The sequence below is a fragment of the Seriola dumerili genome, unplaced genomic scaffold (genome assembly GCF_002260705.1).
Source record: "Seriola dumerili isolate Sdu_G_001 unplaced genomic scaffold, Sdu_1.0 BDQW01000665.1, whole genome shotgun sequence".
Taxonomy (NCBI): domain Eukaryota; kingdom Metazoa; phylum Chordata; class Actinopteri; order Carangiformes; family Carangidae; genus Seriola; species Seriola dumerili.
Genome location: NW_019174920.1, coordinates 1373624 through 1390833, shown reverse-complemented (window position 1 = coordinate 1390833; position 17210 = coordinate 1373624). Strand labels below are relative to the sequence as shown.

The 17210-nt window shown below is 41.7% G+C and overlaps 1 protein-coding gene across 1 annotated transcript in view; it reads right to left on the bottom strand.

The window, feature by feature from the left end:
• ttc27 (tetratricopeptide repeat domain 27) overlaps window positions 1-17210 on the bottom strand; it is a 63798-nt gene that overhangs the window by 24530 nt on the left and 22058 nt on the right. The window contains exons 8-12 of the mRNA XM_022765134.1: window positions 14674-14786; window positions 11672-11738; window positions 6828-6941; window positions 5728-5823; window positions 1471-1593 (exon numbers count right to left, since the gene is read on the bottom strand). Coding sequence (XP_022620855.1) covers window positions 1471-1593; window positions 5728-5823; window positions 6828-6941; window positions 11672-11738; window positions 14674-14786 — 513 coding nt within the window. The remainder of the gene's footprint in view (window positions 1-1470; window positions 1594-5727; window positions 5824-6827; window positions 6942-11671; window positions 11739-14673; window positions 14787-17210) is intronic.

Here is a 17210-nt window from a genome sequence, read left to right as displayed (position 1 = left end):
TGGACTGTTGGCTGGGACTGGCACGCCACATTGTTTAAGACAGGAGACTTTTTCTTATCCAGACACAGCAGAGTAATTGGACTGGACAGCTCTGGTCAGGAGACATTCTGGTCATTGATGAGCTTGCACTCACACGTCATGTCTGCACATCTGCAGTTACTGAATGTGTTTGTATGCAGGTAGTTGTGACCCGCATGTTTACTGGCAGTCCCTGAGAGTTGTGAGTGGGTTCTAATTTCCATATAATGTATGCACTTCATGCTGAATTCTTGCATACTTACTGTACATATGAATGTTCATAAAAATACAACTACAATTACCTGCTTATGGTTGTCTGCCTCTACTCAGGCTAGTTTTAGGCTACATTCCTATTTATCCAGAGTCATATAAAATATGAACAATTTGTGTGAAATTTTGTCATAATTGCTGTGAAGTCTTGAGTAATGGCTAAAAAGAGTTTTGTGAGGTCACACTGACCTTGACCTTTGAACTTTGACCACCAAAATCTAATCAGTTAGTCCAAGTGAACATTGTGCTAAATTTGAAGGGATTCCCTCAAGGTGTTACTGAGAGATTGTGTCCAAGAGAATAGGACAGACGGACAATCCAAAAACAGACCGGCGGCAGCCAGCCAGAGCCAGAGGCATAATAAAATACATTGGTACAGTGTCAGTCTGCACAGTGGGGATGTGGGTAATAAAACATCATCCAAAGACCTTGATATACACTGTGGTCTGGGTGGTAATGTAACCAGTCCCAGTCCAGACACTGGTTAATAACAGACATGAGATAATAATAATACTTTGTTTGATTGGTGTTTTTCTCTTTTACTCATAGTAACCAAGAGTGAAGTGAAATTGTGAAATTAAATGTTCCCACCCACACTTAGTGGTCACTTTTTTAGGTACACCTTTCCAGTTTTTGGCTCGACCCCTGGTAAAAAAATAGACTGTGTCCCTAAAGGGAAACACATGATCAGTGATAATAGCTGATATTAGCATAACACACGGAATCTCCGATCAAACTGCCTGTGGTTGAGTTGCATTGTGGGAAATGTAGATGCAAAAATGTTTTGACGTCTGTCATCACTTTAAACTGTGAGTCACTTTGCTTCAGTAGTTAAAGTTAACAGCATAAGTACAGCTGCTATGTTCCACAGAGCTCACTGATTTACCACAGTGATATAACTGTAACAGAACTATGTTGAGGTGTCCCTTTATAGGCTTTTAACACACATCCACCAGCCAATCAGAGACAAGTATTTTCATTGAACACTGAAGTAAAACTGCATGGTGAAAATTCTGACTTATGTTCAGTGCATCTCAACATGAAGAAACTAATCTGAAGTATAGAGTATGTGTGCAGGCTTGACTGAAGACCAGGTGAAAAGACAAGAAGAACTTACCAGCAGATGTCTGTGTGTGTGTGTGTGTGTGTGTGTGTGTGTGTGTGTGTGTGTGTGTTTTTTACCTTGCCATGCTGGCCCAGCCTCTCATAGCAAATAACTGCTTCCTCCCAGAGCTCCAGCTTCTCATACATGAGCAGAGCTGAGCTGATGCAGCCGAGGTCTGTCAGCAGGGTGGCCAGCTGTTTCTGCAGAGGGGGAGACAACAACGCTGAGAGGTTTTGAGGTTGTCGGCATGCAAACAGGCTCACAGTGGAAAGTCAGAGGACCAGAGTCTTTGGGATACATTGTTTAGGAACCATGGTTGTCTGAACCAAAAGTTAAAAGTCAAGGGATCACCAAAAATCAGTGGGTTCTATCCTCTGAGGACCATGAATGTCTGTAAAAATGTCATAGCAACCGATGAACCAGCCAACCAATGTTGCTGTCCCTGGAGCCACGTCACTAGAAAAGCTGAATGGTGACAGTTATCTGCAGTACTGTATGTTTGAGAGCTGGTTTATATATGACTAAGAAATGAATGAAAACCATAGGCTGCCTGAGAGGTAGGAAATCTATTGTAAAATTTACAACATTGTTTACATTGTTTGGTCAGCAGTGATATAAAATATACCGTGTGTGATGTGTAGTTATTGGTCTGTGTACAGTATAAAACAAGTATAAAAATGCCTGCACTACAAAGGTGTAATACTTAAACAGCTTCTCATGAGAACACACACAGCCATAAAGTGGCCTTCAGTGCTCTGTTAATGCAGGCCATGGTTCTCCTGTGAGGAGGAAATGCATCACAGTGCTGCTGCAATCCTCCACCTCAGCCCACTTTCCAGTCCCCAGGCTGCAATAGGTGCTATTCAATTCCAGCTTTATTGCTGTTATGACTTATTACACACCACCTGGGTGATGTCTCCTCCCCAAATGATCTCTCCCTCCTTCCAACACTCCTCCTCCTCCTTCAATCTCCCCTTAAATCTTTCTATTACTGCTTATTCTACTACTGCCCCTTCCATTTTATTCTCTACTGTATCCTGGGCTTTATCATAATGTCAAATGTTTGTCTTATGCTGCTTGGTAGTTCAGCAAATGTGTCACAAAATGTCGGAAATGTAGTTTTCTACAGCCCCTGGGAGACCTTTATATATCCTGTTTTACACATTATTGATTCAGAGTTGTCACTTTCTGCTCTAAAGGCAAATTTATGATTATACTAAAAACAGAAAATGAACATTTTCTAACTTACAGAAAGTCAGACTGATACTATAAATGACCCAACAGTGATTAGACCCCATCATCTGGTCACAACAGGTCTTTGGGTTTATCCACATGTTGAAACGTTTTAAATGTTGTGCATAGAGCACAAATAATAAGATAATACAATAAAGTACAATAGTAGGAGAGAGACTCTGTAATCTGTATCTGTCTTTTTTTATTCTAACATTAGCATGCTGGCTAACTAGCTTACTACCTGTAGTAGTAACCTGCCGTTCCTTCAGGTCAAGAGAGAGCATAGCATTAGCTACTACTATAACTACTTTATTTTTGTCATGTTACAAGTGACATTAGAGACGACCCCATCCAGGAATGAATATGCACTGTGTGGGAGAAAATATGCTGCTGAGTTTAGAGTAACACAAGCTACTGCCACTATAGCTACTGCAACTGAGGCTACTGCTACTGTAGCTCCTGCTACTGAAGCTACTGTATCTACTGCTATTGTATCTACTGCCATCTACAACACTCCAGTATATGGACTGACACAATTTTTGTTAAGACATTCCTGGTCCCCAGAGGGTGAATCCAACTTTGTTAATCCTCTAACTTTTCTTGTTGCTCCACCTCGAGGTTGATATTTTCACAACATTGTGAAATGTCTGGAAAATTACTGGATGGATAACCATGAACTGAGATACATATGAGGTGAATTATAATTAACATGCTAAAAAATATACTATATAAATATTACTATACAAACATTAACCCGCTAATTGTTAGCATGTCAGCATTGTCACAGAGCTTTTGCCACATTCAAATGATGCTCTGACAAGCAATGGTAGCAAGTCCGCAAAGCTCGTAGTTTTTTGCAATATATTTGTATATATTTGTATATTTTTTGTTGATTGATGTTTTTTATTCTACGTCGTTTTGTCTGACGATGGAGAAAACAATGTACACAAAGGAAGAACTCCTGACTTTAAAGTTTACCAGATATAGAGTTAAACATCCAATACCAACTGAGCTGAAGAAGCCTTATCATGGATGCAGAGCCGGGGCTAAGCTAAAGGCTAAGAGATGGAGTTATAAGCCTTTTCTCCCATCGATCCTCGTGGGAAATGTCAACTCCCTGCCTAACAAGTATGATGAACTGGAGGCACTTGTGAAGAACCAGCGAGCATATCATGAGTGTAGTCTCATGTGTTTCACAGAGACCTGGTTCAACGACAACACTCTCGACCATTGTGTGGATTTACCCGGCTTTACTGCAGAACAAGCGGACAGTGATGCCAGAGCAAGTGGGAAGAATAAAGGTGGAGGACTGGTTCTGCTTGTGAACAATAGATGGTGCAACTCCGGTCACATCACAGTGAAGGAGAAAATCTGCTGTCGGGATATTGAACTGTTGGCAGTTGGTCTTAGACCGTACTATGTACCGAGGCAGTTCTCACACATCGTTGCCATTGTTGTTTACATTCAGCCAAGAGCAGAGCCTGCAGTTGCGTGTGACGTCATTCACAAGACTGTTGTGAGAGTACAGACCCAGCACCCTGTTGCATTCATTATGATATCGGGGGATTTTAACCATGTCACTCTCACCTCTCACCTGACTGGTTTCACTTAGTATGTTGACTGTTCCACAAGTGAAAATAAGACACTTGATCTGTTGTATGCAAATGTTAAGGAGGCCTACACTGCTTCAGCTCTACCACCACTCGGCAGATCAGATCATAATCTGGTTTTTCTTCAGCCTTCCTACAAGCCCTGTGTACTGAGGCAGGCTGAAACCACCCGGTCATTCAGGAACTGGACCCCGGAGGCCAGTGAGTTTCTAAAAGACTTGGATGAGCCAGGTGGTTACATGAGGATTATGTTCTTTGATTTTTCAAGTGCATTTAACACCATCCAACCCCCCATTCTTAAAGACAAGCTGGAAGGGATGGGGGTGGATCCCTGCTTCACGTCCTGGATTGTGGATTACCCGACAAGACGAACACAGTACATCAGGCTGGTTTAACTGTGTCTCAGGGACAGTGATGAGCAGTCCTGGAGCTCCACAGGGGACTGTTCTGGCTCCATTCCTGTTCACCCTGTATACGGCCGACTTTAAATACAACTCTGAGTCCTGCCACATCCAGAAATACTCGGATGACACAGCTATTATGGCGCATATCAGGAGCGGGCAGGAAGAGGAGTACAGGGATCTGACAATGGCCTTCAGTGAATGGAGTGACAAGAAATGCCTCCTTCTGAACACCTCCAAGACCAAGGAGATGGTCATGGACTTTCGGCGGTCTAGGCCCACCCTTCAGCCAGTCAACATTAGAGGGAAGGACATTGAGGTGGTGCACACTTATAAATACCTAGGTGTGCACCTGGACAGTAAACTGGACTGGTCCCTGAACACAGATGCCATCTACTGGAAGGGACAGAGCCGGCTCTTTTTCCTCAGGAGGCTCAGGTCCTGTCACGTCTGCAGTGAAATGCTGCACATTTTTTATCAGTTAGTGGTGGCCAGTGTACTCTTTTATGCTGCAGTCTGCTGGGGCAACAGCATGTCCGACATGAATACAAAGAGACTGGACAAGCTGGTAAAAAAGGCTGGGTCTGTGCTTGGCAGGAGTCTGGACTCACTCAGGACTGTTGTGGAGAGACTCATGCAGTGTAAGATGGAGGCCATCTTGGACAATACCAACCATCCTCTCCACAACATTCTGGCAGGACAGAGAAGCAGCTACAGCTGCAGCAAACGTCTCATCTCACTGCGCTGCAGAACAGAGAGGTTCAGAAGATCCTTTGTTCCCACTGCCATCAGGCTATACAACACCTCAGCCAAAGGAAGTTATTGTTTATTTATTATTAACTGTTTTTATTATTATTATCATTTTTATTATCAACAATGAGCTAATGGACACATGAATTTCTCCCAGGGGCTAAATAAAGTATCTATCTAGCTATCTATTACCTGTTCTCTTTCCTTTGTAACAGACACAGTAGAATCAGTGGTGAACAGTTTGTAAATGTGATGTGACTGATGTCGTCACTGTGTACATTTTTCACAAATCATTCAAATGGAAACTAGAATGTGTTTTTGTACATGTTTTGTTTGGTACCTGGACAGCCCATCTGGGTGGGGCTTGGCAGCAGTAGAAGACTTTGAGCCGCTCAGTCACGGGACAGTTCTTGTCTTCAAAGTGATCTACTACAGCCTGGAAAAGGAAGACAGGAGATGAGATGAGATTTCCTGCAGAGTAATACTGTATTTCACCACACCACAGATTCAGTCTTCTCATGTCACAAAATGAAGTTCACGTTTTTCGACTGAGATGTGATCATGGCAGATATAATACCATTTTGCTGTATTGACTGGCACGGCACATGTCTGATGCTGTGATCAGCCCCAAAGTGACTGATGGGGGTCCAGAATGGACAGAGGCTCATAAGGTACTAAATAGCCAATGACAAGAAAGATTCACAGAGACCATGCGCAAACAGTATCCTGTGAGGCTGACTTGTCAAATCACCCACAGCTGTTGTGCTGTTATTGTCTTCTTCAATTAACATATAAAAAAATTAAAATATGGCGGCTGATAGATCATGTATCTTACTGACGGACACCTGTGACTGATCCATGAGTTCTTTTCAAGCATATACCTAACTCCACGTTTATTAACTTCCTTTATTTAGAAAGTTAATATTTAATTTAAAGAAGCAGAGCATGACAAAACTAACAGAAAATAAAGATGTACTCATGGACTTACCTTACTGCAACAACCACTGCCCAGCAATGTCAAGATTATAATGAACAGGTGCAGTTTGGGAGGGAGTGGTACACTGCTAATCTGTATATGTTAACTAGCTAGCACTACTTGATGTTCACACAGCCTTGCATTACACAGCATGAGCCTGTGAGTCTTGACTGAGCAGCGTTGGAAGACACACTCAGACTCTTTACTTTATATACTCTCATTAAAAAATTAAAAGTCTTGTCACCACTGTGTCTGAGGGAAGAAAACTAAATACTTACACTTCACTCATTAGTAAAAGGCTTTGTACTTCCAGTTTCTGAGTGCATATTTTCAGACATTTCCCTTTGTTTTTTTGTTTGTTGGTATTTTACCTTTATGTGACAGTGATTGAGACACAGGCAGGAAACAAACAAAACAAAAACTACAAGAACAAAACCAAACTCAGCCCATACATCTGTCCTTACCTGGGTTTGCATCATGGATCTCTCTACACACCTGGACCTTTGTTTTTCCAGTTTGGTCCTGAGACAAAGTGTCGAGACCTCTATAGCCCAGAACTTGGGCTGAGACAGTATACACTGCAGAAGAACAGGGGGGAAGTAAGATTATTAGTCAGCATCAAGTCATTCAGGATGGAGAGGAAATCATAATCTGTAACTACAGTTTGTCCCATTCCAGTAACTTAGAAGTCAAGGTTGGCTTAATCAAAGGAGTCCTGTAACACATTATCAGTGATCTGCTTTGGTCAAAACTGTCCTTCAAACCTATAATTATGATTTCCATAAACGTACAAATAAAAGACAATATTCAAATAATGTCCATGTGTCAGATAACAGCCAGCAGAAACAAAGCACAGGTATAAAAAGAATATGCTGAGATTACTTGTAATATAATACATCACTTTATATGTTCAGTATTAGGCTCATTTCCTCAACACAACACACCACATACAATTACATACAAATCATTTGTATGTTTCCACAAATAATGTTACACTACCCTCAATATCCTGTCAATTTTTCACAGTAAAAGTCTGCCTTTTCATGTGAAGCATCTATGCAAGAAGTGACTGGAAATAAATGATTGAACACAGTGTGTCAGTTAGATAAACTGTCCTGTTGACTGTAGCAATGCAAATTAAAGTAATTATATAAACATGGAGGAAGTATTGAGTTTGCATTGACTGTCTCTAAAATAAACATATTCCTACTACACTCAGGGTAAATAAACAAAAGTTTGACAATTTACAAAAATTCTTTATTCTTTATTCCAAACTCTCAAACTCAGGAGTGTCACAGGAGAGCTGTTAGCTTTCTCTCCATAACTCCATATTTAGCTCCATCATAAAAGCTCTGGCACTCTGAATGAAGACCATTAATTTCAGACTGGTCATTTTCTTTTCATAGCCTCGGGCATCATCAGTTACACATAAAAAGTTCAGTCCAGGGAACTCTGGACTGGGATCAACTGTCAAGTAACAGACTTGTAAAACTGAGCGAGGGTCTCAAAAGAATCTTGATGGTTCAGAAGGAAATCTAAAACCTGAATGTCCACAGCAACAAACGGAGTTCATTACAATCATTTCTTATCTCTCATTAGATCGGAAATGTCAAATATGAAGAGATGATACAGTGGGAGACTGTGGAGATCTTACAACCTGGTGGAAAGCAGTGATGACACATAACACCCTGGGTCCCCCCTCCCCCTTCAGGACTTAGCAGTCACCACTTTAATGACTCAAGCAGCAAGCTTCAGTGAGAACACCTCATTATTACAACCCATTACAGCCGGAAAGTCTTTATGCGTGTGCTGTGGTGATAATCTGCTGTATGATGGCTGGGACATCTCAGTGCTGCAGCACGCAGTCTCCTGATAATGATAGAAATATCACTTAGTGCTACCTGCTTCCAGGTGAGATGACCAAACAATGTTTGTGGATGCTGAGCAGGTCTTACTGGAGTCAGATCTGGTGTCGAAGCACTTTAGGTCGAATGATAAGGTAGAGTTTAGCCTCAGTCAACAGAACTCAGACCTTCGTCTTCAGTATCTGCAAACTTTTACTCTAGTGTCTGCAATTTAATCTAATGACCTAACACTTCTCTCAGCCTCACTGTGACTCAGGTTAGAGAAGACACAGGTCTGTTTGGGAGCAGAGCTGACAGGAGGAGGAATAATTCATTTGAGGTGCTGATCCAAACTGATCAAACATGAGAGGCATGAGACTGAAGCCTGAGGACCAACTGGACAGAGTAAACACACCAAGACATGACAGAGGAGACACAGCACTAATCTGTTTATTTGTCATTAACTGCAGAATATCATAGGTTTACACATAGTTCTTTTATTGCTTTCAATGAAACTCAACACTTCCTGCACAGATTGCTAAGTGAGAGTGTTGGGTTAGTGAATGAAAAAGGTATTTCTGTTAGAAGATAAAACATAATTTACCATGTGAGCCACTACAAGACATTAAAAACTTTTAAAGCAGCTCAAACAACACAATCCCTTTCCTTGTTGGCTTTTAATTTGAAAGATATGCAGGAAACACTGAGTTCCATTGACGTACCTTTACAAAACTTAAGTATGATTAAAGAAGTATAATGTCTGCTAAATGAAGAAAAGAGCTGGACTGTCCATAGATTTATGGCAACAAAATCTTAACACATCTCCAGGGCAATGACTGAATCTTCATAGATACTGTGGTCTCTGTGGATGTGTTCCCTCAGCTCAGTCCTGATGTATGAGCCCAGAACTGTGTAGAGAGGGACCAGACCATCACACAGATAGAGCTTTGAGAATGATATTGGCAGAGATGAATGGACAGGCTGTGCAGTGATGCCTAATGGTTTTGAGATGGGACCTGGACCTCAGTCAGATCCCTAGATCCTTTTTGTTTGACTTCAGCAGCTGGAGGTGTGATGGTCAGCTGACTGATCCCTCTTCACCTCTTCTCTATAACAAGATGTGGAGAATCCACAACCTCATTGATTTTTTTTTACATATCTTCAAGGATAATATCTGTTGCCTTTCAACAGCCTGGGTAATAATCCTCCAGGAGGATCGACAGGAGTCGGGTATCGATGAGGACAGCCAGACATGTGACAACCATCTAACCAGCCTGCAGATTCCTGGATCTACATGTAGGCTGGGAAGATGCCTGCTCACAGAGCCAGCAGCTGATAACAATACAACACTGTCAGCTCACTGTTCACACTGAGCTCACAGCTGGATGTATCCCATAATAACCACAGTCCAACCTTTGAGAATAAGCTATAGTCTGGATGATCACAAATGATGTTTGACTTCCTGATCAGAACCCAGGACACAGGAATAAGAGAAAAGAGAATTATGGAGATATTGATTGTCAAGACTACAATGTGTGTCTGTATATGTTCAAAGGGCCTCAGTCTGGGCCCCTGAGCAGCAGAGGGAGCTGAGCTGCTCTCACTCTTTTCTTTCATTTTGTCTAAGGTTTTAGTCTGAGTCTATAGAGCTGCCAACACTGCCTCCAAATACAGAAAAGATTTTAAATGATACATCACACAAAGATCAACATCTCAGAATCTGTTCCACACAACAGCTGAAACTCACTTCAGTGTTTAATACTGAAATTGATCCAAGCCTCGGACACAGGTCTATAAACTAGACAGGATTCGTGTGTGTGCCCTGTGAGATCAAGAATTGTGGGTAGTTTAAGTAGATTCAGTCATAGTTCAGCATTATTACTCCAAGTTACGGAGAATATAATGTAGAGACTTCTAGTGATGGCCCTGGGCCATATGATCTTGTTTTGTTTTGGCTTGTTCCTGTTTCCTGTGTTTCTTTCAGGTACTTTCTGATTACCTGACAGATTTCACCTGAGTGGAGGTGGGCGAGGGAGCTGGGAAATTCAAGATGGTCCCCCTCTCTCTCAGCCCTCCTGGAAGGCTGGTGCCTTTCAGGCGCCCAAATTGATTTTTGTTTGGTTAAGGCCTCAGTTTCTGTACATGTAGTTTAAGTTGGCTTCATTGTCCTAGCACCCAACATCTCCACTACACTACTGACTTCACATATGGTTAGTTTGCTTAGGTAAATTGGGTTTTCCTTGATAAATTTGGTTTCTTTAAATGGTTGCTGTGTGAGATCAAACACTGATAAGAGCAAGGTAAAGATAAGGTGATGCACATGAGGCAGTTGCAAATGCTAAATATTGACAACAACGTTAGAGCTCCCTGAGCTACAACTAAAACCTGGTTCAGTCAAAGCCAGGACCATATGTTAAAAAAACCAGCTGTGATATCCTGACTGCTCTGTGGCTTCAGATATAAGATTCCTCCTGTTATCATCCCATATAAACAGATACTAGCATCCAGGCACCATGAACACCTGCAACAACCTATGTAGCAATTCACAGCGTAGATGATGAGCTATTTCATTGTATAACTGAAGTCTCATCCTCCTGGTTTCTGCTTTGATCTGCATCGTTAACTGAGACCTGATATAGACTGGTGCGTATCGTTCCACATCATGTCCAATCAGCTGACTTTACCACAGGTGGACTCCAGACAAGGTGTAGAAACATCTCAGAGAGGATCCAGAGAAATGGAGGAACCTGAGCTAAACTTAGAGAGTCAGAGTAAAGTGTCTGAATACTTATGTCAATGTGATTATTTCTGTTTTTCCTTTTTAATACATTTCTACTGTATCATACAATATATCTGTTTTCACTTTGTCATCAGGGGGAATTAGACTAGACTGATGAGTGAAAACAAGGATTTTAGCATCAGGGCACAACATAACAACATGTGAACAAAGTGAGGGAGTCTTAATACTCTTTGAATGACCTGTAGCAGTGTCTGTAATTGTCCTGTCATGTCAGAGTGAAGCCATGTAGAAGATTAATGTCATCTCTGTCTGACAGAACTGTCATCAGAAAGACAGAGTCAGAATATTATTCATTCCATGTGTGAAAAGATTTTAAATAATAGAAGCACCTGTCAGTATAAAGCAGCATCACAAACTACAGCTACTAAAATGAAGCTCAATCAACACCTCAACAAAAACTGAACATTAGAGTCTACATGTAGGGAGGGTTCATTTCATGGCTGTTGCATTAGGCTGCATTAGTCTAAACTAGTTGTTCCTAATAAACTGGCAACTGAGTACATGAGACTGCTGAGTTAAACAAGCAAGGAAAAACCTTGAACTGCAAATGCATTGAAATCTGTCACTGACTTAAAATGAGTGGAAACAGACTTACAGTATCACATTGATCACAATGATCAGACCTGATACCAGCTGATCACAGAATCAGTAAACGATGACTTACAGATGTGAAGGTGAGGAGCTCTTCTTCAGTCAGTCTGTGGACAGGGTTGTTCTTCTGGAAGTCAGTGCTGCAAGATAACACTCAGGGTCAAGACAGACTAAAGAAAACTGAATGAACAAAATGTTATTGATTCTTACAAGCACATCATAATCTGTACCAAATCCATTCAGTATCTGTTCAGATGTTTGAGTGTTGACCCAATGGCCGATACAGACATTTGTAAAAAGTGCATGAAGCTGAAATATAATAAATACAAAATCTGTGATGGAACCAGAGCGGAAGTACCTGTGAAATTTAAGTGCAGGTGCTGAGGCACAGAGGGAGGCTGACTTCTACAGGGTTTGTGTTTCAGGAAGAGTAATTAGATACATTTTTATGCATCTGCACCGGTGACAACCAGAGCCGGACGTCCGTCCCATTCACGTGGACACGATATCTCAGTAACACCTTGATGGAACTTCTTCAAATTTGGCAAAAAATTTCTATTGTTTTGCTTTTATTTTCTTCCTCCACCAAATGCAGCCAGTTTATCATGAACCTCAAGTGAGTCCTACATCTATGAAGGTTATTAACTTCTTATAAATAATATAATGTTATATTTTATTGTTTGTTGTTTTATTGTGGAGGCTGTAGTTTGTGGTGCTGTTAAAATATGTTATATATATATATGTCGCTATATAACTTGACTCGACCTGAGCATTTCCACTGCATTATTGCTTCTTAATAAAAGTATTCATATCAGCACTTATCGGAGAATATACATTGTATGGACAAAAGTATTGGGCCACCTACACATTACACCTACTGGAGCTTTTGTGAAATCCTATTCTAAATCCATAGGCATTAATATGGAGTTGGTCCCCCCTTTGCAGCTATAACAGCTTCCACTCTTCTGGGAAGGCTTTCTAAAAGATTTTGGAGTGTCTGTGGGAATTTTTGCCCATTCATCCAGAAGAGCATTTGTCAGGTCAGATACTGATGTAGGACTAGAGGTCCTGGCTCGCAATCTCCGTTCTAGTTCAGCCCACAGGTGTTCGATGGGGTTGAGGTCAGGGCTCCATGCCTTTATGGACCTTGCTTTGTGCACTGGGGCACAGTCATGCTGGAACATAAAAGGGCCTTACACAAAGTTGGAAGCATAGAATTCTCCAAAATGTCTTGGTAAGTTCAACATTGACTTTTATCTAGTTTTAAGCCACATACACTTTTTCCACCTTGGTGGTTTTCAGCTCTATATTTGAACCAGATGAAGGATTTTAGTCGTCGGACGTCTGGATCTGAAGTTATCAGAGAAACAAGCTGAGGAAATGTTAGACAGCTCAGCTCCCAGCTGCTGGAGACGTCCTGTCCTGTGTCACTGAAGAACGTCAGTGATTCTCTGAGTTTTAAAGGGAAACTGCTTTCTGGGGATTTGTACTGGTTTGAATCTCCTGGTGTGTTTGTTATGGAGAGGAGGACACCTCTGTGGATAATTCAGCTGCTGGTAAAAACCTGCTGAACGTCTGGTTCATAAGTTATCAGAGAAACAATCAGAACAAAGCTTAGCATCAGTCTCAGCTCCAACTCTTCCCTGAGTCTCTGTCCTCCGTACAGCGTCGCTCAAACACTGACTTTAAATGTCAAACTGCTTTATTCAGTGTTTTTAACGGTTAGAATCACCAGGTCTGTTTGATTTCCTGAACCACTGACACTGAAGGAATCCAAACCGGGAGGAGCTTACTGAAATAGCAGTGAAGACAACAACTCCCATGATCCCACGCTATTTCATGATGACACCCAACGCCATCTTTAAATATGTTGAACTGTTAGAGCTTGGATATTAGCATGGCTTGGCTGTTAGCTTGGATATTTTTCTTTCTAATCAATGAGTGCATATGTTTGTGGCTTTTTATTGAATATTTCCAACAGTTGAAATCAAAGCACACATGGATCGGTGGTGTTATTTTTGGTTACTGAGACGGTTGGTTCTGCAGTGTTTGTATTTGACTTCTTTTTGTTCTTTTGTTCTTGTTTGTTGTGACAATGGGAAGGTTTCCCTCGTTTCATCACTGGATATCAGACAATTTACTGTATTTACATTGTTTTATTAACTGTTAAAATGGGGGTTGCAGTGAGCACTTTAACGCACAACTATAAATGGAGCTTAACAGCATCTGACACCGTCTCTGAGAATGGAACTGGAGCTGCATCACAGTTTTGTAACATAAAGATTGGCTGGGTTTGAACTTTTTCTTTTTCACACAACTACGTTGCACACTTGTTCAACCAAGTACAGCATCATGAACATTTCATGAAGATGAGAAAACAAAACACACAGACGGATCAGACAGCGTCACCATATTCCAGATGTTTTAAGGACATCCTGCTGTTAACTATTCACATAGATGGCCTGTATACTCATAAAACAAAGCTCCCTCTGGATCTGGATCTGAAGCAGCAGTACCCCCTAACACCTGTTAACCACTTCCCCTTTCATTTGGTTCTGTTTTGACCTTTGACCTTTACTCCTGGTGCCAATATGTTTTGCTGCACTCAAGTTTAACAAAGCTTCTGTCTGCAGGTGTGGTGACCTGGCAGCATGTTACCTGTTCTGACCAGGAATAACAACAAAAAACAAAAATAAATAAATCTGGCTAACTGTGTAACAAGCTTAATAATTATGACCATGTAAAAGGTCACAGGGTTGATAAAAAAGACCCACTCTTTCCTGAGATGTCAGCAAAGTCAGAGCGACACGTCAGGTAAAAGGACTTATAAACATGATGTATATTTATGCACAGGCAGATTGAACTAAGTGGTTCATTAGCTCTAAACTGATGTGCAGAATGGTGGGAAATTATTCCAGTCTTCAGACGTTGGAGGTAATTTATCTTGACATGCGACAGATAAAAGTTATGATCCTTAAGTTTCTGTGAGTCCATCCTGAATCTTGTTTCTGTAAAATAAACCCGTTGAACAGAGAGCTGCAGAAACAGTGCTGAGCTCTCAGGTACTGGACTTACCAGACACCCAGGATGACCGCCTGCTCCTCTGCACTGAGGTCAGGCAGCTCGTACTGATCTGGCTCTGCTAAATTGATCTGATCCAGCACGGTGTCGTCACCCAGACTGTAGTCCTGAAAGCACAGAAACGCAGGTACAGTCAGCTGTGAACACACATGCAGCACTACTGCACATTACAACAACAAAGTGATCCCTCCGCTGGTCTGATCTGGCAGCGAGAATAAGAACTCTGGACCAGGCTTTCTCTGATTAAGTCCAGTCAGACCCACAGTGATAGAAATGGCCCAGTTTCACTGCTGGTGTGTTTTAGATTGGAAGTGACTAAGCGTTCCCTTTTCATCCCTCTCTGCTTTCCTTCTATCCACTCTAGATAGGAAGCCCGTAAGCTCTGGCTAATGACAGCCTTGATTGAGACCATTTGCTCCTCCCTCCTCCAGTTAATGAAGGCATTAGTGGTCTGAGCACAGCACAAGGAACTGGAGCTGGACCACAGCCAATAGACTGAGCTCCATGGAAACGCTCTCAACCTGGGAGCTGCCCCACACAACCTCAGTTTGACCTGCTGGGCACTGAGCAACTGAGGTTAAGGGCATCGATCAAGGGCCCCACCGTGGTGTTGATGAGGGAGGGGCCAGAGCTTCTTTTTTACTTTTCACACAGACTTTATTCTGATTTCTCTAGCACCGTCTTAGAGGCTAAAAGTCACAGGTTCCTCTGTTGTTATTATCAAGGTGATGTTTTCTGACTGTTTGTACTGTTGGTACGACATTCAGAAACCACTTTATGTGCTCATAACTCCTCAACTGTGGGGTATACGCAGAAAATACCTTCTTCTTGCATTCCTTAGTTACATTGCAAACAAATTAAAAATGAAAAACTACTTGGTTAAGGTTAGGGAAAGACTGTGGTCCAACAATACTGAGTGTTGGTAGACAAGACTGAGCAGCCGTCTTCCATGACAAAACCACACACTTCAAAGTCCACCCATCCATGGCCGACTGTTTTAAGGCTTTATAAAGTCAGGCTGCTTTTGCCTTTGTTCCTACATCGGCCCATCCACTGTACTTATCGAGAGCTGGGTCATAGTGGCAACAGGCTAAGCATGGTTGTCCAGTCTCTTACTGGCTGTTCCCAAGCCAAATTAGATATAGAATTCCTCCAGTGTGTTCTTGGTCTACCCCAGGGTCTCCTACCAGCCGGACATGCCCAGAAATTCTCAACATGGAGGTGCCAAGCAGGTGTTCTTATCAAATGCCTGGACCACCTCGAATGGTTCCTGTCGACGTGAAGGAGCAGCAGCTCTACTCCAAGCTTCTTCTGGATGTCTGAGCTCCACACTAGGACACTAAGGATAATGTTTGTATCCACAAACTCATTTGTCTGATCAGTACCCAAACAACAACAACATAGACATATCATATTCTGTAGTTGGACTAACTACAGATGATTTAGTTTTTTGTTACCAAAGCCATTTTGAGCTGTACAAACTGTCATTTCAAACAGTTTACAAAAACAGATTTTCCCACATTCATCCTTAAAATGACTTAATTCTTCAAAAGATCTGATCCAGAAAACATTTAAATTCCCCATCAAAAAAAGTTATGTTCTCTGTTTTTGACTCTCAGTTCCATAACTTGTGTGCTCCATTTAACAGAAAACATGGTCATTCTTGTATTCACTGTGCAACTGTATTCACATCACATTCCACACCACATTCACATCAAACCTGGAGATCATCTCCGAGTGATCCTGCAACATTTTATTGCATTTCATCCACAGATGTACCACAGCCACATGATGCATTTCAATGGCTGTAAAACGCAACACTAGTATGATGCACTAAAACTTTTCATAACTGATTTAGGACAAAGCTTAATATTCTGGGCCATTATTTAAATTTTACAGCCTTGGTGGAGGTGAGTTCCAGTTGTTCTCTTGTGGGCTTTTTTCCTCCATATTTCATGCTGATAAAGTTTTCTTAGCCCTGTTCAGTGGCTGTTTAATAACCATATAGAATGCAGTTAAATATGTTTCCGAGTCATACTGGCCAAACACCCAGTAGACATGATTAGGCCTAGAGTCTTCCTCAGACCAACTTCTGTCTGCTTTGTAAGTATCATCCTCAGCTTTATTTCCGCTCCATCAACATGAAGTCCCCAGATCCGCTAAGAAGCCCCACTATCTGACCCTCGTTGCTAAGCAACTGCTGCGTTTCTGGGAGCATCACCTAGTTGGGGGATCCATGAGTGGAATCAGCACTGAAACTTCAAGTCAAACTCAGATTAAACTCTGAGACGATGCTACAGTCTGTGGTAAGAGCTGATGTCATGTGGTCTGAGTCCTAGAGAAGTGGACTGTCCTCCTGGTTCTGCTGTTGGCTGTGAACTCTGAACCTCTTAGTCATCTCCCCATCACCTCAGTGATCACTTCATTTAGCCAAGGATCAACTTTGTCTGTTTGATTCAGACTTCTGTGTCATGTGTTCATTATTAATGCTTCATTTGTTCAGTTTCTTATGAACATTTAGTTACAAATAA